Consider the following 22,199-nt stretch of genomic DNA (forward strand, 5'->3'; position numbering starts at 1 on the left):
CTGGGTGACAGAGGAAGCATTCTCTCAATTTCCCCACTCCATTTGCAGAGCCTCCTCACTCTTGTGAGAGTTGGTGGAAAGTGTGCCTGCTACTCGTTGTCTCTCCAAGTTTCCTCACTGATGTGATGGGCATCATATATGTGTGTATCTGCATTCTATCATTCATTCAACCTGGTTGCTCACAGTGGGTTCCTCTTTCTCTATTCCTTTCTTGGCCTCTCTTTTTGAGGGCTGCTATGCTGTGGATAGCTTCTGCTCAAAGCATTCTTAAGCAGCAGCAGAATATTTATGATTATTCTTCCCACTTTCACTACTGCCCACAGTGTTTAGAGCAGTAGCAGTGAAAACTGATAAGACTACAGGCGAGTGGATTTTTTGATCACTGCATCAAGCAAGTGGCATTAAATGCTTATTGCCAACTACACACCTTTCAGTGCCAGAAGTGGCTTAAATGATCAAGCAAAGGAAGGCTTTACACTCAATTTGATGGCGTTTGTTTGTAATCCAGTAACTTTTGAGTGCTACATCTGATCAATTCCAAAATTTCAGGGAATGGTTTAAGCATCAATGGCCAGAACCTTATGGATTTTGGTGAAAATTGGAAAAATTGAAAGGTAGACATGGGGGACACATGGAGTCACTGGCATGAGAGGAGGGATGGGGTTGCAGGGAGTCCCTGAAATAGCGGGAATAGGATGGTGGAACATAGGGAGCTTGTGGAGGGGAAGGGAGGAATGTAAGAGCCTCTGGTGGGTGTAATGCACTCAGCCTATAGAAAGAACAAAGGCCTGGTCTACACTTGCGGGGAGGGAATCGATCTAAGATACGCAACTTCAGCTACGAGAATAGCGTAGCTGAAGTCGACGTATCTTAGATTAATTTAAAATTACTTACTTCTCCAAAAAGCGGTGCCCCCAATTTTTTTTTTTTACGGTGTTCCTGGGCTGGGCTGCCGGCGGCGTGCTGACATGTGCAGCTCAGACTCCCTCTCCCAGCGCAGTGGCCGCTCCATGCAATTATTGTCATTGCCAGCGGGGGCGGCGTGCTCGGGGTGGGGGCGTAGCGGAGGTGAGCTGGGGTGGGGAGCCCTGCGGCAACTCCTCCCCTCCATAAGGTACCCCCCCCACGGCAGCTCCCCACCCCAGCTCATCTCTGCTACGCCCCCTCCCCGAGCGCGTGGTCGCCGCTCCACTTCTCCCGCCTTCCAGGCTTACAGCGCCAGTCAGCTGTTTGGCGCCGCAAGCCTGGGAGGGGAGGAGAATTAGAGTGGGGGCGGTGTGCTCAGGGGAGGAGGCGGAGCAGAGGTGAGCTGGGGTGGGGAGCTGCCGCACGGCTCCCCGGGGGGCGGGGAGCTGCCACAGGGCTGTGGGGGGACGGCGCAAGGTGGAAGTTTCGCCTAGGGCGCGAAACTTCCTTGCACCGGCCCTGGATGAGGGTGCTAAGCACCTTACAAAATTTGACACTTAATATGAAAAGTTTAGAGAGAGGATGACAAAGGGCCTATCCAGTTCAGTTACAACCAAATCAGAGTAGACCTAGTTACAACACAGTTCTATTTAGCAGAGTAGACAGGCTCTTAACTAAATTCTGTAACTGGGCCAAATTTTTGGACGTGTCCTGATTATGGAACTTGGTTAAAATTCCATCTATGTTCTAAAATGGAACCAAGTTGTAAATAGGTCCCCTGACTCATTTGTAATTCTAATGTAGACTGGCTCAAATGGTGGAAACTATAATTGCGTACAAATACTTCATACAGCTGGGGAAAGTGCTATCTCCTAGGGAGTTAGTTTAAAATTATCAAAGGGAAAATTTATGTTGGGTTCTCAAACTTCATTGCACTGTGACCGCTTCTGACAACAAAGATTACTACATAACCCCGAGAAAGGGTATCAAAGCCTGAGCCCAAGCCTGAGGGCTTCAGCCCCAGATGTGGGGGGCTGTATCCTGAGCCGCGCCATCCAGGGCTCAAGCCGAAGCCTGAGCCCCGGGCAGTGGGCCTTCGGCTTCGGTCCCGGGCACTGGGGCTCAGGCTTCGGCTTCAGCCCTGGATGGTTGGGCTCAGGCTTCAGTCCTGGGCCTGAACAAGTCTAATGCCAGCCCTGATGATCCCATTAAAATGGGGTCGGGACCCCAAAGGTTGAGATCCGCTGTTGGACTAATGGTTCTTAAGCTGTGTCTCATGAGCCACTGGTAGTCTGGAGTGCTGGTTGGTCACATGTTGCTGGTTCTTATTTCTGTCTTTCTAATCAGATTAAAACAGCCAAAATGCTATAATATTGCAGATAAGTCAAGTGACTAGAATAATTGGCTGTGGAAGGTTGAGACATTGAAATTAGATATTTTTGGCCTGGTCCCCGCTAAGCCCCCACTTCAGACTAAGGTACGCAAATTCAGCTACGTTAATAACGTAGCTGAATTCGAAGTACCTTAGTCCGAACTTACCGCGGGTCCAGACGCGGCAGGGAGGCTCCCCCGTCGATGCCGCGTACTCCTCTCGCTGAGCTGGAGTACCGGCGTCGACGGCGAGCACTTCCGGGATCGATTTATCACGTCTAAACCAGACACGATAAATCGATCCCAGAACATCGATTGCCTGCCACCGGACCCTCCGGTAAGTGTAGACGTACCCTTTGAGTTGACTGGCTACATCTCATATTGGTGTAGGATAGTGGACCATTCTGCACTGGATCTCTTCTAGCCCATCATTTTAGGATTTGGATTTTTAAAAAAATGGATTAATTTTCTTAGTGAAAACTAATAGTGAGAAAGCAAAAGTATTGTATTTTAAATGTGTAGTTGGTGATTTTTTTGTTTTTTTTTTTGTTCTGTTTTGTATTTTGGTGGGTTTTTTTGTTTTTTGCTAATGTATTTTTGTTTTTAATTTCTTAGGAACTAATTGAATGGGACTTCAAATACTGATTGATAAAATAGACCCAAAAGTAAGTGGTACAGATACAAAGTTTTTGTTTGTGCTCTTTTGCAAAATATATATAGCTAAACTAGTACTACTTGTGGTAACAGTTAAGAAATAGTGCAATAAATAAGCTTACCAGATTTTTGTGGTTACTCTTTTTTAAAAATCCTGAGTACAGTTGCTTTCTGATTTTGTTTTTGTTTGGTGTTTTTCCTAGTATGAGGTTACACCAGAAAGTTTCATAGGTCCTCACCTTCCAAACGTTGGTGGGTTTGTCTCTTTTTGGCATGTCCTGCTCCTTACTTTCTTTATCAAAGACTTTCCTCATTAAAGACTTTGTACAGGATCTGTACTGTGGGAATCATAGGTCTCCTATGGCTGTTCCTGCCCCCCCCCCATTGGACGATTCAGTTTTAATAGTTGGAACTATCATTACCCAAGAGGAAAAGAATTTAAATGTAATTTCAGCAAACTCTTATTTAATTTATGTGTCTTTCTTTTGTATTTCTATATCCATCCCAAAATACATTGCAGATTGGGGTTTACTGTTTTTGTCATTTTTTGCCACTTCCTACTGGATCTCTTAAGTTTGGTGAATTATGTTACACGCTGGATGGTGAGGTTTTCTTATTACAGTAATGGTTGTACTCCAACCTGGATACACTTTATACAGATTATTTAAGAATAGAAATTTTAATTAATTTAATTCCAAGAAAAAGAGATTTTGCATTCTGTCAGAGACCACAATTTTTAAAAACACATTAAACATGCTGAGTTTCACAGCTCTCTTCTGAGTTCTGTATCATGCTTTTGTAATTTTACAGATGGCTAAACTGATCCATAGAAAGGCTAAGTGGAAATTGAAATGTAATATTTTGGAATTGTTCAACCTTATTAGAAAGTGGAGTGAAATACTTTTTTTTTTTGCATTTCCTGGCTGTGATTTTAACTGTGCAATATTAATGTTGCAGTAACATTTGTGTGCAGGGTTGGTGGGGAAGGCTTTTGTACAAGTGGAGATTGTAAGCTGTGTATAGTGGACTAGTGCTGCTTAAGGTTCCTAGGTGTCCCGTCTTCGAAAGTATGGTTGAACAGGGAAACTGGCAGTGTCCGGTCAGATGTACTGACTGGATACTAAAAGTCTGGTTACCACGGGAGTGACAGCCTGTTGCCAGGGCCTGAAGTGCAGCTGCTGCGTCAGCACATATGCACTAGTTCGGGCTGCAGGCAGTCCCTCTGAGGAGTGCAGTTTCCAGGGCTGCGGTGGAAGACCGAGAGCAGGGACCTATGGCGAGTGGTGTAAGGACTCTCAGTGGGCATGGAACATTCCCCAGGAAGGAAGGTATGCAAGCTGCCTTGCCAGATGCCGCTTCCCCTGACTACGCTCTCAGGCAGCTCTGGGGTGGGGAGGGCTCAAGCAGGCGGGGAAGGGGGCTGCTGGGCAGGCAGCGCAGAGGGAGGCATGGGGCTGCCTGGCTGCTCCTGTGCAGCCACAGTGCTCTTCTGATCTTCACTTCCAGGCGGCTTGCTGCAGCTGGGGTTTGCAAGTCCCTGGGGGCTGCTCACACTGGAGTTGATGGGGAGAGCAGTGAGTGACAGGAGGAGTGGGGGGAAGAGGAGCAAGCAGGGGATGGGGCCTTGTGTGAAGAGGTGGAGCAGTGGGCGAGGTCTCATGAAGAGGTGGAGCTGTGGGCAGAGCCTCGGGGCAAGAGGTGGGGCAGAAGGTCCGGTTTTCAGACATTAGAAAGTTGGCCACCCTAGTGCTGCTATCCTGTGCATCATATGAATAAGCCCTATAATTTAATTGAATCAACATGTACTCACTTTCCTAATTATTGCTACACATGCAATAGGGCTTTTTTGAACTGCACAATGCACAACTTTATAAAAGTCAAACCAAGATTTTTTTCAGCCTAGCAAAGGCCTTAGCCTCAGCAAAGACTGTTTTCGTTCCAAATTACAACATACACAGTTCAGGTATGGAGAAAGTAAATGGTTGTCAGAATAGTAAATAATTGGGTTTTTAACAGGCTGGTATATCAAACTTTTATGAAAATATTCATATTTACCAAGTTTTCAAAATAGTCTCGTATTTTGGAGGCTTAGAGCAAAGATGTCATCAGATTTCCAGTCTAATACTTTTTTATGAAACAATAGACAATACTCCTTTTCAGTTTTTTAGCTGGACAGTGTCCAGTGTTCATTAAGCCCTTTCAAAAAGAATGTAGTGCTTTTTCTTTCTGTGCATAATATGTTATATTAGGACAAATAGGAGACTTCTTATTTTGATACTTCTTGCTTCTTACCTGTGCATAACATGTATATTTTTGTCTGCTTGAATTTTTATCTTTAGTGGCATACAGAAGAGATGAAATGTGGTCTGAAGGACGATATGAGTATGAAAGACTTCCAAGAGAACGACTCCCACCAAGAATTCATTCTGACGTAAGTATATGCTATATTGTTTAAATATGGGGCTTGTACTTTTTTTTAAAAAATAGTACTTATTAAAGCCTGAATCTTTTCATTAAATTTTTTTCTTATCATTTAATTCCATTTTCAGAGATCATATTGTGGAATAACATTTAAGGTACTGATCCTGCAAATGGATCTGCTTGGGCAGACCTTGTGAATTTGTGAGTCCCATGAAGTTAACTGGACTCCACATGGATGATGAGTCTGCCAACATGGCTCTTTGTATAGAATCAGGGTGATATGCCCTGGGAAGCATTTCAAGTAGATAATCTGCTGTACATAAGTGTTCAGTATATTTTGTATGCAGTTAAACATGGACCATTCAGATTCTTCCAGGTTTTATTGAGGCTATACAATTTGCTGGAAATAATTGTTTTTTTTGTTTGGTTGGTTGGGGTTTTTTTGCTTTCTCTATCAAATTTTAAAACTGGACTGAGGTGCTGAGATTGTGAACTCAAGGGCTTATGTAGAGCAGTAAGAAACAACGCTGTTGCTGGATGCAAAGGTTTAAGCAAAAGTTTAAACATTAAGTATTGAAAATACAAATTAGCAGCAGCTGCCTATTAGATACTTATTGGGACATTAATTACAAAGGAAACAGTATAGTTAATGAGTGGTCTGTTTGCAAAACTCATTTTGTTCTCAGTTCTAAAATTAGAATTTCAGCTACCTATTTTAGGTCTCTAAAAGTAAACACAAACATTTACAAAACTCTACAAAAAAGAACAAAGTAGGTAAACTATTTTCTTCTATATCTGAATATCTGGAGAAGAGAGAAATCAAAATCACTCTTAAATTTAGGTTTTGAGCTGTTCCAGTTAAATAGAATTTAAAGAACATTTTCTAAATTATTCTGATTACAGGGTACACAGTATGTATTTGGCAACATAAAACCTCAGGTATCAGTCTCTGCTGTCTACTTTATGTCCTCCCCCCCTTCTTAGTGAATCTTGGAGATTTAGTGGTTGTTCAGTTGACCTGGGCTACCTTTTATCTTATTTCACCCTCCCATCACATATTCTCAGCCTGCACTTTTTGTAACTTACTGGTATTGGTATCTAGTGTCACAAGGTGTATATGACTCTCTCTTTCTGTTGATCAGTGTATTGGTGTTTTGGCTGTTGTGTGATGTTTTAACTTTCTTTACAGGAGTCAGCAAAATTTCTCCATTTTCAACAAACTGGAAACCAGATAAGTTTGAACAGGGTATTTAGTCAGATACTCAGTTGCTCCTCAAGTAGTCTTATCAGCAATAGAACAAAAGGAAAGGCAGATGGACTTTTACAGATATTAGATTTTTTTTTAAACAAAGTAACATTTGGTTTGTCTAACAATTTGCTAACTTAATGTAACCATTACAAAATTCTTAGTCCTTCAAACTCTCTAGGAAACAAGTATAGCATACACATTATGGAGGTTTATGCTTAAGGTTAGTTATAAAGGAAAAATCTCTGAGCATTGAAGTGGTATAATAATATTATCATACAAGAGGTTCATACATACTGAACCAAGTACCCCAACTGTAGGTTTATATTCCAAATAACATCAAAATAGAATGGCATGACCAGTAGAGTCTACTGATATACCTCCCGAAAAAATTAATGGCAAAACTTTGGTTTGTCAATCTCAATTTATTATACTATGAAGCTAGGATGTGTGGCTTCTTCTGGTTCTGCTCTGTTGCTTTGAGGTAGCTACTGAAAGGCAATTTCCTTCATCACCACTGAGTGTCACATCTAGACTTGCAAAATTCTACTTGCTCAGGGCAAGGAGTATTTTTTAATTTTGTTTTTGGATGGTCATGCAAAATATCATTAGTACATTCATAATAATCAGTCTTCATGGCAGACGATAAGGAGATAAAATATTCCAGCCCAGGAATAATATTCATGTCAATTTTTAATGACTGGCATATCTCTGTGTGGCTTGTCTCTACTATTCCAGAGAACAGGAGCCTTAAGCTTGGTCCTGAAACTGTGAACGTAACATATCAAAATAAAGTCTATTGTAGAATGAGATCTCAGATGTTGGCAAATGATAAAATGCCAGACAGTAGGATTTTGCAGGGTTGCCCATACTCTGCACAATATTGTTCACACCTTTACAATATTCTGACTGTTGGAACACTTTAAAGTAGTGTTTTCTATATGTCATTGGTACAGTTTTGTGATTTAATCTTTTGGGTGGAGTGGGAGAGTGAATACTTCTACATAGCTTCAGACCATATGTTCTTTCAGGGCCACCAAATCATAAGCCTAATGTATATGTTAGGAATGGTATGTCACGAGATAGTTTGCCTTCAATGGTTCATCAAGCCCTGTGATATTTTGTATACGTGTGGCCTCTACATTGTATCTAGTCTATGGAGTGAGATTTAATTTTTTTCATTAGGTGTCTGTAACTGATCTTTAGTAAACTTGCTGGGCCGTCAGCAAGTTTATTTATAATATATTAACAGTGTGTGATCCTAATATACCTCTTCCTGCTGAAAGTTTCAAAGCATTAGATTGTGACTACAACTTGAAAAAGGCCAAGAGGTCAAGTGGGGACGGGAAGGAGCGGCATGTGGGGCCTCGGAAGAAGCAGAGCGGTGGGCGGGACCGTGGGGGGAAGAGGCCGAGTGGGGGTGGGGGGGTGGGGCCCACAAAAGATTAATCTGGCCCTGTGGGTGCTAAAAAACCCCTATTTTTTCCCCACGGAGTCAGTACCTATGGGTAGCAGGGCCGGGAAGTACAAGACACACTGTCCAGAGCAGGGTGGAGCCCAGTTGTTTGGGCAGCTTCCTGTTCCTACTTCTGGCTTAAGTAGGGCCAGCCAACCACTCTGGGACTCTGCCAATCGACACACAAGGGCGGAGCCTCACACTGGGATTGGGCTTCATGGGTTTCAGGCAAGCTATTGCCAGCAGGCTGCTGGGTGGAAGAGTGGAGTTTGGCTGCTCTCATAGACCTTGCGGGCCTGGATTCAAGATCCATACATCATGACACAAACAAAAAAAAAAATACTTGTTTAACCTAAGGGGAACAAAGTGGTCCAGCCAGTCTAAACCACACTTGAGGGGTGGACATCTCTTGAATTGATAACTGGTATATTAAGTTTTATTCTGAAGGAATTGTAATGGAAGAATTATACGTTCCAACAAAACAGAGATAAGACACTGTTCACTTTAAATCCATTGTCAGTGTTGCAACTTATTTAGAAAAAATAAAACAAAAATGCAAGCATTAAAACACTCACTTGAATGCATCCTCTGGTGATCTACTGCATTGTGTCAGAATTGTATTACTTCTCTATTCAGATTGATCTCTTTTGAGCAAGCACTACCTCCTCTATGTTCTGTATTTTGAGTACACTATTGGCATTCAAATAATAAATTACATTTATCGACAGGCCCTTATTTGTGAGGCATTGCAGAAGACAACTTTCTTTATTGCTGTCATTTCTGAAATTGGTATCAAAGCATATAAGAAATATAAACTGGAGTAATTTTTTTAAAAAATTGAGACCTTATTTTTAGGGTTTTAAAGACTACTCTCAGATTACTTTTTGTGACATTTCCCTATAAACACAAGATGACTGGGATGCTACATCAGATTAGACACCATGTAAATGTAATGTGTTATCCGTCATCAGACTTACTTGCTGCTTTTCTTTCATGTTTTCTCCACACTTAAGTATGTAGCCTTTTTAAGAATGTTGCCATTCAATATTTTTTGGAATAACCACATTCATGTGCTCCCACCCCTCCCCCCTTTTTTTAACTTTTGTGTTTTACTACTGGAAGTCTGTTGTGAAAATTATATTTCTTTTGTATTTTTAGGATGACTACCATAGAGTAGTTAATGTTGCACCCAAGAAACCACCACTACTAGATAGACCTGCAGAAGGAAGTTACAGTAGATATGATGATTATAGTCATGTTGACTACAGAGACTATGAGGAGGGCCGCAGTTTTGCCCATGAACGAAGAAGTGGCCCACCACATAGAGGGGTACGTAACTTGATTTTTCTCCCATGAACGTATTGCTTGTCTTTTCATTCATGCTTGAATCTGTGTGCACAATTAGAGACATTGTCATCTCAAAAATAATTTCTCCCTGAACATTATTATTCAATATTATTGTAAATAATTAAACTGAAAGGTTAAAGGAAAAAAACTATTTAAATTAATTAATTATTTATTTATTTATTTTGCTTTTGACAGTACTGTGCATGCAGTCATTTTCGCTTCTAAGTCTGTCATGATTGGAGGATAATGACACTACATTCTCATTTGCCTGCACTTCAGCAGCTACTCCGGGAGTGCACAGCAGTGCTGTATCCCTGTCTGTTTGGGTAGAACATAAGTGGCCAGAAGCCTTGTCTGTCTTTCGTTTTCCTCGCCCATTCTCCTACATGGGTTTGAGGTGGAGAGCTTATAAGTGGTTTGGAGAGTTCTTCCACACATCCCAGATGCTTGTATGTGCAAGTTAATGGGCTCAAATAAATGCAGTTCATTTTCTGGCACTTGTCCATCTAGCCTGATTTGCAAGGGCAGTAATACATAGTTGAATTCCGTGATATGAATCACAATCATGTGTGCCTGCTCTTGTGGATACAAAATCAGTGATAATTTCTGAAAAACAGGTACCTCCCTGTCTTATTCAAAAATTTGAAATATACAAAATTTCAAGCTAGCAGTTTTCCCATTATTGCTAAGATGGCACAATAAAGATTACTTATTGTTGAGACTCAGTCCTGATTTGGATTTAATATTGTTACTTTTCACAGTATATAATATTACAATTTTTTGATGTGAAGAGAGGAGAAGAATGAGTGTGTATGGGTGGTCTTGAAGAAAGTGAGCGGAGTGGGGAGAAATGGACAAATAGTGGGAGAAAATGTCTCTGAAAGATTTTTTTAAAATTCCGTCCTATAAATCTATTAAATGCTTTTGTAACATGGTAGATAGTAACCAACTTTTATTTATTCCTAATTGTATCATACATCTATATTGTTGAGGTATCATTAGAGAAGGTTTTGGAACAAATTGATAAAATAAACAGCAATAAGTCACCAGGACTAGATGATATTCACCCAAGAGTTCTGAAGGAACTCAAATGTGAAATTGCAGAACTACTAATTGTAGTCTGTAACCTATCATTTAAATCAGCTTCCGTACCAGATGACTGGAGGATAGCTAATGAGACGCCAAATTTTAAAAAGGGCTCCAGAGGTGATCCCGGCAATTCCAGGCCTGTAAGCCTGACTTCAGTACAAGGCAAACTGGATGAAACTATAATAAAGAACAATATTGTCAGACATATAGATGAACATAATTTGTTGAGGAAGAGTCAACATGGTTTTAGTAAAGGGAAATCATGCCTCACCAATCTACTAAAATTCTTTGAGGGGGTCAACAAGCATTTGGACCAAGGGGATCCAGTGGATATAGTGTACTTAGATTTTCAGAAAGCCTTTGACAAGGTCCATCACCAAAGGCTCTTATGCAAAGTAAGCTGCCATGGGGTAAGAGGGAAGGTGCTCTCATGGATTGGTAATTGGTTAAAAGATAGGAAACAAAGGGTAGGTATAAATGGCCAGTTTTCAGAATGGAGAAAGATAGATAGTGGTGTCCCCAAGGAATCTGTTCTGGGACCAGTCCTATTCAACATGATAAATGATCTGGAAAAAGGGATAAACAGTGAGGTGGCAAAATATGCAGATGATACGAAATTACTACAGATACTTAAGACCCAGGCAGACTGCGAAGAGCTGCAAAAGGATCTCTCAAAACTGGGTGGCTGGGCAACAAAATGGCAGGTGAAATTTAATGTTGATAAATGCAAAGTAATGCACATTTGAAAGCATAATCCCAACTATACATATAAAATGATGGGGTCTAAATAGCTGTTATCACTCAAGAAAGAGATCTTGGAGTCATTGTGGATAGTTCTCTGGACACATCCACTCAATGTTCATCGGCTGTCAAAAAAGCTAACAGAATGCTGGGAATAATTAAGAAACAGATAGATAATAGGACAGACAATATCATGTTGCCTCTATATAAATCCATGGTACTCCCACATCTTGAATACTGTGTGCAGATGTGGTCGCCCCATCTCAAAAAAGATATATTGGAATTGGAAAAGGTTCAGAAAAGGGCAACAAAAATGATTAGGGATATGGAACGGCTTCTGTATGAGGAGAGATTAATAAGACTGGTACTTTTAGCTTGGAAAAGAGACGGCTAAAGGGAGATATGATTGAGGTCTATAAAATCATGACTGATGTAGAGAAAGTAGATAAGGAAGTGTTGTTTACTACTTCTCATAACACAAGAACTAGGGTCACCAAATGAATAGGTAGCAGGTTTAAAACAAATAAAAGGAAGTATTTCTTCACCCGATGCACAGTCAACCTGTGGAACTCTTTGCCAGAGGATGTTGTGAAGGCCAAGACCGTAACAGGGTTCAAAAAAGAACTGGATAAATTTATGGAGGATAGGTCCATCAATGGCTATTAGCCAGGATGGGCAGGAATGGTGTTCCTAGCCTCAATTTGCCAGAAGCTGGGAATGAGCGACAGGATCACTTGATGATTACCTGTTCTGTTCATTCCCTCTGGGGCACCTGGCGCTGGCCACTGTCGGAGGACAGGATACTGGGCTAGATGGATCTTTGGTCTGACTCAGTAGGGCCGTTCTTATGTTAAACTTCATATAACCATCTCTTCTTCATATGTTGTAGGAGGACCCAGGATACAGATGGCCAAGGGAAGACTATTCCATAAGTCGACAGCCTGAGTACAGGTATTAATGTAATTTTATAAAATGAATCCCTTTTTGCATTCAGTGCCAACTTTTTAAAAGATGTATACTCAGTAGATTCACACTGAACTGGGACGTTTCCCAGGAAACAGCTAGGAAACGTTAGTCTAAAGATAGTAAAGGATAATAATAATAACTCCTATAATAGATCCCTAACCTCTGGCTGAGTTACTGAAGTCCTCAAATCATGGTTTAAAGACTTCAAGTTACAGAAAATGTACCATTTACACTAGTGCAACCTGCTTGTGATCTGCTCCCTATGCTGCAGAGGAAGATGAAACCCCCCACCACAAACATCCATTCCTGTTCTTAAAAAAGGTAAATTTTATTAAACGCAAAAAGAGAGGAAATACATTTGGAACTTAGGCTTTTTGTTAGATCTTAAAAGAAACAATTACAAAAATTAAGCATCAAGATAGCTCTCTTGAGGTTCAGATTAAAGGTTACAAGCCAAAACAAAAGCATCTGGGGTTAGCACAGAGGAGTCCACCAGCCAATAAGAAATAAAAGAAATAACCTTAATCGTGTCTTTCTAGACATTCCCTGATTACTTACATATTTGGGGTTTCAGATAAGTAGCGTTGAAGTATGAATTGATGCTTTTTCATACTTTGTTTTAAAGCTGCTTATAGCGCTGCTGCTCTGTGTCTCCACTCTCTGGAGAACAATAACAACCAGACAAAGGGAAAGTTTTTTCCCAATTTTAAAAAGTTCGAGCTCTCCCATTGTTTCTTTTGGTCAGGTGCCCACTGTCTTTCTTTTACCTAGCCAGGGAGACTTTTTAACCCTTTACAGGTAAAGCAAGCAGAGAACAGCCACCAAGAGGGACTTTATAGCTAATTGGCTGGCTGGGTGTTTATAAAAGGGAGCTTCCTCCTGCCCCCTTCATTTGTCACAATAAGGTTACTGCATGAATATATGCACATGGTGCATATGTGCTTGGGACACAGAAACAGGGAGAACTGTTCCTATTGTACAGATTCCTCAGTCTGTAGTCTAACTGACTTATGTGTGAAAAGTGTCTTTGAAAAGAATCTTCTTCTTCAGTTTCTCAAATTATTCTTCATTCTAATAATACTTACTAGGAATAAAACTCCTTGACAGATGCTAAATGCTAGTATTCACAGTGTCTTTCATGTGTTTGATAGCTTCATTCATAGAGAAGTGCAGTAAATATTTTTATTCTAATAGACTGGCATATGAGAAGTAGACCCGTGGTAGTAGAATGTATGTGGAAAGTAACAGGCACCCATTGAGATGTTGTTTGTTACAGTGTAACAAGCAATAACACAAATGACAAGTTTTTGAGACCATCAGTACAGTTAAAATGAATATTTTAAAAGAATTTAAATAATAATGGAAGGAAGGTGGTGCAGTGGTGTTAGCCTGGGACTCAGGCGACCTAAGTTTAGTTCCCTTCTCTGCCACAGACTTCCTGTGACCTTGGACAAGGTACTTAGCCTATGAGACTCCAATCTCCCTCTGTAAAAGGGGGATACTAGTACTTCCCTGTATCCGAGCAGTGTTGTGAGGATAAATACACTTTAAAAGATTGTGAGATGCTTATAATACCATCTAAATACGTAAGATAGATGTGTATTTCTTTGAATAGTAGGACTTAGACATTGTCTGATTAATTACATCATAACATAATTTAACTGAAAAAACAAATTAATACCATAAGGATTTTTCTGCACTGCATTCAATTTTCCCCCTTAAACATTCTCGCCATTGCTATCCCTACTGCAACTCCACTAGTAGTAGCAACAGTAAGAAGGCTTTAGAAAGTCTTCACTGAAGATAGTAAAGCATTGGTTAGAAAACTGAATATGAAACATTTTGTTGGCACTTTACTGTCTTTACTTTCTCTGCTATTTTAAAAGAACTCTAATTGTTTAAAGCTGCAAAAAGAGATTGACTTAATGTTAGGCTTCTTGTTTTATACAGAGCAAGAGTGGCACCCAGTGGTGAGAGAGATTTACTAAAGGATGTGTTTGCTTTCTGTGTTTTTTAATATTTCCTCTTTTATGTTAAACGATGTAGAGCAAAATGTGAACTCGGGATTGTCTGTTTTTTTTTTGTTTAGTAGTTCAGTTTATTTATTTTGATAAATGTTTGGGGGGTTAATTGCCCTATTGTAGAACTTCATAGAGCGATGTTCTGTTTACTAGGGGGAAATACATTTTATACATTGACAGAACCCCTATTGATCAGAAGTTTGACTATGTTTTTGTACACACTTAAGATATGTTTGTGGAGAGGAACATAGGAAAATTTTAAAAAGTTGTATGTGAAATATTGTGATCATCCTGCTAAACACAGTAGTATCTTTTCCAAGTCTCTAAAGTATTAATAACTTTTTGCATCTCATTCAGTAATGAACGTTGTAGTGTCATTCAACAGAGAAAATCAAAATGAAAAGTATTTACAATGTATGTTCCTTTTATTTCCTTTGGTGAAAACTCTAGTTCTTTTTTTTTTCTAAAAATATATCTAGAGCATAAAGATTTTGTGGAGGATTAAATTAGAAAACATTGACTGTACAAGTACGCAGAAAGATGCACTGGAGTCTTCCTCTTTGAGTTTTATAAAAGATAGGCCCTTTTATTTGGCAATAAAGAGGGGAAAATTAAAAGGAAATTGATTAACGTTAACAAATGACATAAAAGCAGGTTAGACCAACACCTCTCAGGGATGGTCTAGATAATACTTAGCCCTGCCTTGAGTGCAGGGGCCAGGGACCAGAAGACCTCTCGAGGTCCCTTCTAGTCCTACAATTCTATGAAAAGCAGTTAAAATGGAATAGAAGCCACTGTAACTATGTGAAACATGATAAAGTATAAGAAAAAGATTTTCAGCACTTTTTATATATTTAATAAGATTTTGTATTTGTATACCTACAAAGACATTTTTCCTAAATGAAAATGCCATTAATATAAAACACTCAAAAATCTTTTCAGTTTGTTTTAAAAACTGACTAGGCAGCACTAAATGAATAGATGGAGCAGCAGTCATGATACTGTTTCTTTTAGATGGGTAATGCCATTTTCCTGGTTTGCTAGGTTTTCCTGATTGCTGTTATGTCTCTATTACCAGAATAGCTATTCAGGTCAGAATATATTGTAGAGGGCAGTTTGCTGATTTCCATGGTAGTGTTTCTGGGGAATATGTAATTCAGGTAAGTACTAGATTTTCATTTTATTCAGTCTTGGTTTGCTCAAAATTGTGAGGGACGGACAGCTGACTTTGACAATTACACCAATTTTCAACACACAGAAAAGACTTAAAACATGTATCTTTTCTCTATTGTCATTTGTTTCCTTCCCAGAGCTCTCATTAGCTCTTTTCCAAATCTGTAAAAACAAATCATTAGGGTCTGCTTAAAGACTGGAAATTATTGTGAAAAACTTGGAATGAAATGAACATTTTTCATTTTGATCAAAATGTTTCACAGAATTTTTATTTTATTTTTTGTTGGCGAATCTATTTCAGACAAAAAAATTGTTTAGTTTCAAATCAAATGGAATCAAAACAAGCATATTTTTTGTTTTCTTTTTGGGGGGGGGGGGGCAGAGATTTTCTCTCTTTTGGGGATTCAGAAAGAAAGAAAGGGTGGGAGAAAAAACACCAAACTGAAAAATATTCATGTTGATACCATTCTGTTCAAACCAAAAACCCAAATTAGTTTCCAATTTTGTTGGAAAATCAGAAAAAATTGAATGTCATGAAAATTTTTCTTGAAAATATATATACAATCCAAGAAGCCATTTTTCATAAAAAAAAAAAAAAAAAAAATAGTTTTGCTTACCATTCACTATACCTGCTTTCACAAATGAAGACCTCATAAAATTTGGACTTAAAAGGCCACTTCAGAAGCAACGATGCATATCATGTCACTGGTTTTACAGTTACATCGATTTTGAGTTGAAAAAATCTTGGTTTGGAGAAGAATATTTTGTTAGTTAAAAGATACTATCTTTTAGATATTTTGCAAAGTTACCAGCTGCATCTTTGTGCACTATGAGAATATCTCATTGATCCAATACTTAATTATTCATGTTTGTTACATTTTCCATGTAAAATTAAATGTATTCAAAGGAGATGGTGGGAATAGAACTCATAATTGTCCCCAGCACTCCTTGTCTCCTGTTATTAATATAAATTACTCTTCACTTAAGTTATAAAACTTTCAGAACTGATGTGAGCATGGGATAACTCATATCACATGTTGAATTGGTACAGAGCTTCATATATAAAATTTATAGATTGCATCTTTGATTTGGTTTAACTAACTCATGAACAGATTCAACACATGTACAATTGCATGTGTTTTGTAAATAGAGAATTATCTTCACACCTGATTTCTGGTTTTTATATGCGTCTGGCCCCTGATGATGTGCAGAGAAGTGAAATTTTAAAAATTGACATGGAAGGGAGGCAATAGGTCAAAAACGAGAGGTCTTTTGTATAAAGATCTAAAGATATATTGTATTCAATATTGAATAGTATACCAAACTCACTTGATTCAAAGCACATTCAATTGAATTTTGTTTTATGAAACATAAGATTGCTGGAAGGGGTGGGGAAATAGTGGTCATGTTTGTTGAAGTTCTCCAAAGGTATAAATTTGTGTGTGTGTGTGTGTGTGTGTGAGAGAGAGAGAGAGGAGGGGTCAGGGAGGGTAGTTTGTAATTATGTAGTTGGAGAAATTATTTCCATGTGAAATACTTAAATACTCTTGGCTATTGTTCAGATTAGCCACATTGGATTGTAATTCTTCAGGATGTCCAAAGCATTACTTCATTCTTATTTGCAGCCAAACTGAATTCAATGCATTAGAAATCACACACATGAAAGTCATGTGTGATCGTACTTGGCAAAATGTGGTATTCCATCTTTTTATAGTCTTCAAAAAGAAATTGCAGATTGTCAAATTTACAGATATAAAAGTTATTTAAATTATTTTTACATTTTATAATTGATACAATCAGGATATCAGACATTTTATCATTTTATATGGTATGTCATATCCATGGATAATATACTATATTAATTATCTTTTGACTCGCTATACGCTCTAGAACATCTTTAGACTTCTAAGAAGTATTACTAGAGTAGAAGTTTTGGATCATTTTCCCTCTAGGTTGCTGGGTTGGATGCAGCTAATCTGTTAGGTACTGTTAAGAAAGTCGTTGCTATCTGATGGCTTTTTGGTGGTGTATGAGAAATGAGAAAGTGGTCTCAGTCCAGTTCTTAGTAGTCATGTATTTTTGTGCATGTAAACAAATCCATCAATTTCTCGGAGGTACAAAAGAAATTTTGGTAATGCGAAATAAAAAGACCTGTATATTGAAGGCAAAACAAAAATTATTTTTTGGGAAAACGCTAAAACTTCATTTTGAATGAAGTAGTGAATAGTGTGAAAGCAGCGGAAGTTCTCCAATCAGTCCTATATTTGTATTCATTATTCTATTTATTAAATGCTACACAGAAATACCATCTTTCCTCTGAATATCTTATATGGCTTTGCAGACATTAAGCTTCCACATCTCTGTGAGTAATGAAGTGTCATTATCCCCATTTTACATATGGATAAATTGTGACAGAGAGGATAAAGGACTTGCCCAAGATTACAGAGCAAATCAGTGCCAGAGTTTGGAATAGGAATCCAGGAATCTTGGCTACCAGACTCTTGCGCTAACTGCTATAAACACAGTCTAATATTCTGTTTAATGACACATCACATGCTTGTGCTACATATAATAATATGAAGTACCAAAGGAGTGGTCTAATCGTATTGCATTAATAAAAGTTGCTTTTTGGAGGAGAGGGATATATTAAACAGAAGCCCCTGAGAGTCAGACAGCTGTCCAGATGAAAGGTAAAGATCCCATGAAGTTTTTCTCTCAATAAAACATACTCTTAATATCCAGGATAGCCAGGATTATATTTGAACTATTTCCAGACACTTCATAGGCCATAGCAGTCATCTTTATCTACATAATTACTGTACTACCAGCATTTAACTAAATGGGGTAAATTTTAAAGTGTTACAGTGTAAATATTTAGCTGTGGACTCCCACTGACTTTAAATGAAGTCTTGTAGCTAAACTAACATAAAATGTTTATAAAATGTACCCCCGTCTGTAAAAATCTAACACAACAAGAGAGTAGTACGACATTTATTTGACTTTCAGCATTTTACAGCTCCATTTTTTAAAAATAATTTTGTGTGGCATCAATTATTTTTATGATGTACTTGTTTTTTCATATTAATTTAAAACACAAAATGTAATGTTGCAGAGTCTTCAGGTTTGGGATTTAGATTTCCTTCCAGTGTAAACTGATCCTCGTATTGCTTATAGAGGAGAAACTTAGCCAGGAGGATTTATAGAATGGTACTAAAATGTGCATAAGTCTACTGTGTTCTGTTGCAGTTTTTGGCAGGTCTTAAGGGACACTGCACAAGAACCTCTTTCTTACAAAAAAAAAAAATTATACATATATAATATCAATAAGGCACTTGCCCAAAGAAAATAATCTTACTTTTGACAGATATTGAAAAGTGTAGTTCCAACCGTATGCATCAGGCCAGAAAAAAATAAAAAAATAAGGTGAGCAAACGTATTCATGAACCTGAAAAGTGGTTTTTACTTGTTTCCCTCAAAAAAGTTTCCTTGATAAAAATGTGGAAAAAGAAACCTTTCTATTATTCATGCAGTGAGAACAATTAGGAATAATAGTGTATATGCTTATATTTAAAATTTTAGTTTCCTTGTATAATACAACTCTGCTAGATGTATTAGGTGTGTATAAAAACAAGTCCTTGTCTGAAAAGTATAGAGTTCTCTCTTTAATTCGGGAGACATGTTTTGTTAGGAATGATCCAGCTGACATGTCTCTTGGCTTCTGATTTCTTTTCTTGGGAGATTTAGTTTTTAATATGATAAAATGTAATATCATACTATTTCTTCTCCAAAGATTGAAATCTAACTAAACTTCCTATTTAAGGTTCTAATCCTGCAAACGCTTATGCATGTGCTTAATTTTACACAGTCAGTAGTTCCTTTTGAAGTCAAGTTATAAAATTAATCATGTGAATTAAGTGTTTGCAGGATTGGGGCATGAATAAATATCGATAGATTTTCAGCATAATCTTGTTTGAAAAAAATGTAGGTCATAGTTTATCCTTTAAATTACATTGCACTGTGTACTGTGAAGACATAGGTAGTGATTCCATAAGCCTGAGTCTGAATTTCCATTATTGGGTTTCTTTTCAGGACTCCCTCCCTTACTCCAAACAAAAGTTTTTGAGAGAATTGGCTTGTTTGTGTGGGATACTTAAACTAGGGTGAGATTTTTAGTTTGAGAATTTGGAAGGCCCAGGATTAAAAATGTTTGTTTTCTACTTGATCAAAAGTTACTTTTCTTTAAACTTTTCCCCCCAGAGACATAAGCTGTTTTGGCCCATGTGTTCTTAGCTGGGATAGGTTTTTGGAATTCAAAACTTCAGCCACAGATGTGACTCTTTAGGTCTTTTGAATAGAGTAGCTTTAAAATACGGTGTGTCTTCCAGGGAAGAATTATTTAGGAATCTTAACCCTTATGGACAGGTGCCATAGAGAGTCAGAAAGGATAAGGCAAGATAAACTAATTACATTATCCTGGTGTGGTCATTCCCCTTATGCATAATTTTAAAACTCCAAGGAGTTTTATTGGGAGCAAACTAAAATCCATAGAAAATCCACCCAACTTTTTTGTTCCTGTAGACACCAGTTCATTGGGCATTGTTGTTACTAAGAAGACTGTGTCAAAATGGATGTCTTGATTGCATATCATTTTGGTGTGTCCTGGCTGGCCTGAAACTAGAAGGCCATGACAAGACTTCGTTGCTTCATGGTGAGGCTAACCCCACTTTGCCTCAGGGATATTTCAATTGCAGACCTCTGCAAATCCCATTTCCACACCTTTACCAAACATATTGCTTGGACTCATCCACCAAAGGAATTCCATTTTGGACTCTCTAGGCTCCATAATTTTTTTAAGGTAAGAGACGTCAAAATCTCCCGCCCCTCTTCCCCCTTAGAGTTCGAGAGGTATTTTAGTCTTTTATTTTTAAAAACTTCATCTTCACCTGGCTTGGATCAACTTGTTATTGCTTCTCATTGCAGCTTTATTTTCATTTTCTTTTGGGACAGCCCTTGAACTTTTTCTTACCTGGAGCAAAAATCCTGCAAACATGTTCTCTTTAGAGAACAGATAATTACTTCTGCTTTTCTGAAGAGATCTTGCAGAATTCTCACTCATTCATCCATATGCTTCCTCTCAGAGTTTGGAGCTTTCTCTTGCACCTCCTTCCTCCAAGCCATATTTTTGTTCTAAGTTGATCATCTTGAATTTGCTTTTGGGGAACTTTGTTGGTTGCACAATTGAAGGAATTGCATGGAAGGTGCAGATGGCAGTGTTTATAACAAGCAGGGGGTTGAGTGCAACAGCCATGAGTAGGGAATCTGGCTTGTGTCCTCTCTTGCTGCCTGTGCCCTCAAAAGTCAAAAATATGTAAGAGTTAGGAGAGTTCTGAATGTGTACATGAGTTTGTTTTCCATATAGGAACTAAGACCCAGGAGTAAAAAAAATTGGGCAGGCTGGTATCTTCAGAAAAGCATAATTACAAATAAACGATTTCCCCATTTGATGAGTCAGTGTCATATTAATTATTGTATCTTGACCACTTTTTCCCTCAGCACACATTTGCAATATTGTCAGGGATTTCTTTGTGTAGTGAATCACTGAAAGATTGGAGCAATGTAATTTTGTGCTAATTGTAATTTGACAGACTTTCTGTTGTATACATTATTAATGTAATACAATTTATAAAAAAATCCTTTATTTATAAAGATAAAGATAGTAAATTGTGAATTTTTAAAAACATTTTGACTGTCCATTAAAATATATTCTGGTAAATCCACCTAAACCAAAATTGTTTCCTGTCACATGTGGAGGTCCTGCTAATGGTAAACCGTCTGAATAGCAAGGCAATTTACTATTCAAATGGAAGAAGATTAAGGAAGAGAGAAACAAATTCTTCTGTTACAAATGAAAATAGAAATCTCCCCTCCTCAGCAACACTCAGCTATCGTAACTGATATGTAAATTTGATTTTGATCCAAGATAATGTCAAGTTTTAACAAGTGATAGCTGGTGAGCCCAGTAAATGTTTGTGTGCACATATTTTTTCTTATGCAACCACATTTTGTGTATTGTCTCATATTTGCGTATAAAAGAGAACATTAACTTTTATATATTTTTAAAAATTACAAATTTTATGAGTATGAAATTAATTTATTGCTACATATATTTTTCCAACGTCAACTTGATATCTTAAGTAAATCAGTCACTATTTTGAACATTTTATAATTACTCTCTATGTTTAAATGCTCTTTTCAGATTTTTGTTTTGTGTTTTTTGATTGGAATTGTATGTACATAAAGAATGTTCTTGTGGTTATATATATTATTGTCGGTTAGTACTGCACCATTACATATTCAAATCAAAGAGTATCCTTGAAAATAATTTATATACTATACAACGTAACGCCACAACTAATATCCTATTTCAAAGAGTTTTTAAAGAAAGCAAGCCCATCTGGGCCCAGTTTCTTAGCTGTTAGTGTAGTCTGGAGGCATATGGTCTTACCCCAGCAAGTTAGTACTCCTGCAGAAAATAATGGCAGGAAGTTTTACAAGAGGAACTCCCATGAGTTGGACCCTGATTATATTGGGGAAACTTCTTAGTGAACATGTGGGGAAAACAGTTATATACCAGGCAGGCAGCAAAAGTCTCCTTGATGCAGTGTTGAAGACCAGATGACTGTTGCTGACTTTGGCAGATAATTTTAAACTGTTTCAATGTTCAGTCAATAGGAATCTGAGAGGAACAGTAGAGGTCATCACATGTGGGAGGGTTGTCTCATGGGAGTTTATCTTCATAAGTAATGGA

The 22,199-nt window shown here is 38.2% G+C and overlaps 1 protein-coding gene across 6 annotated transcripts in view; it reads left to right on the forward strand.

The window, feature by feature from the left end:
* Positions 1–22,199, forward strand: part of PPHLN1 (periphilin 1) — a 123,156-nt gene that overhangs the window by 20,087 nt on the left and 80,870 nt on the right. For 3 of the 6 annotated variants that reach the window (XM_054024513.1, XM_054024504.1, XM_054024533.1), the window contains 5 exons: positions 2,893–2,942; positions 5,271–5,362; positions 6,542–6,598; positions 9,213–9,383; positions 12,121–12,182. In XM_054024513.1, the coding sequence (XP_053880488.1) occupies position 2,942; positions 5,271–5,362; positions 6,542–6,598; positions 9,213–9,383; positions 12,121–12,182 (383 nt within the window). In that variant the 5' untranslated portion in view covers positions 2,893–2,941. The remainder of the gene's footprint in view (positions 1–2,892; positions 2,943–5,270; positions 5,363–6,541; positions 6,599–9,212; positions 9,384–12,120; positions 12,183–22,199) is intronic. The other 3 variants (XM_054024542.1, XM_054024551.1, XM_054024523.1) reach the window with 2 other exon arrangements.

Source organism: Malaclemys terrapin, chromosome 1 (assembly GCF_027887155.1).
Source record: "Malaclemys terrapin pileata isolate rMalTer1 chromosome 1, rMalTer1.hap1, whole genome shotgun sequence".
Taxonomy (NCBI): Eukaryota; Metazoa; Chordata; order Testudines; family Emydidae; genus Malaclemys; species Malaclemys terrapin.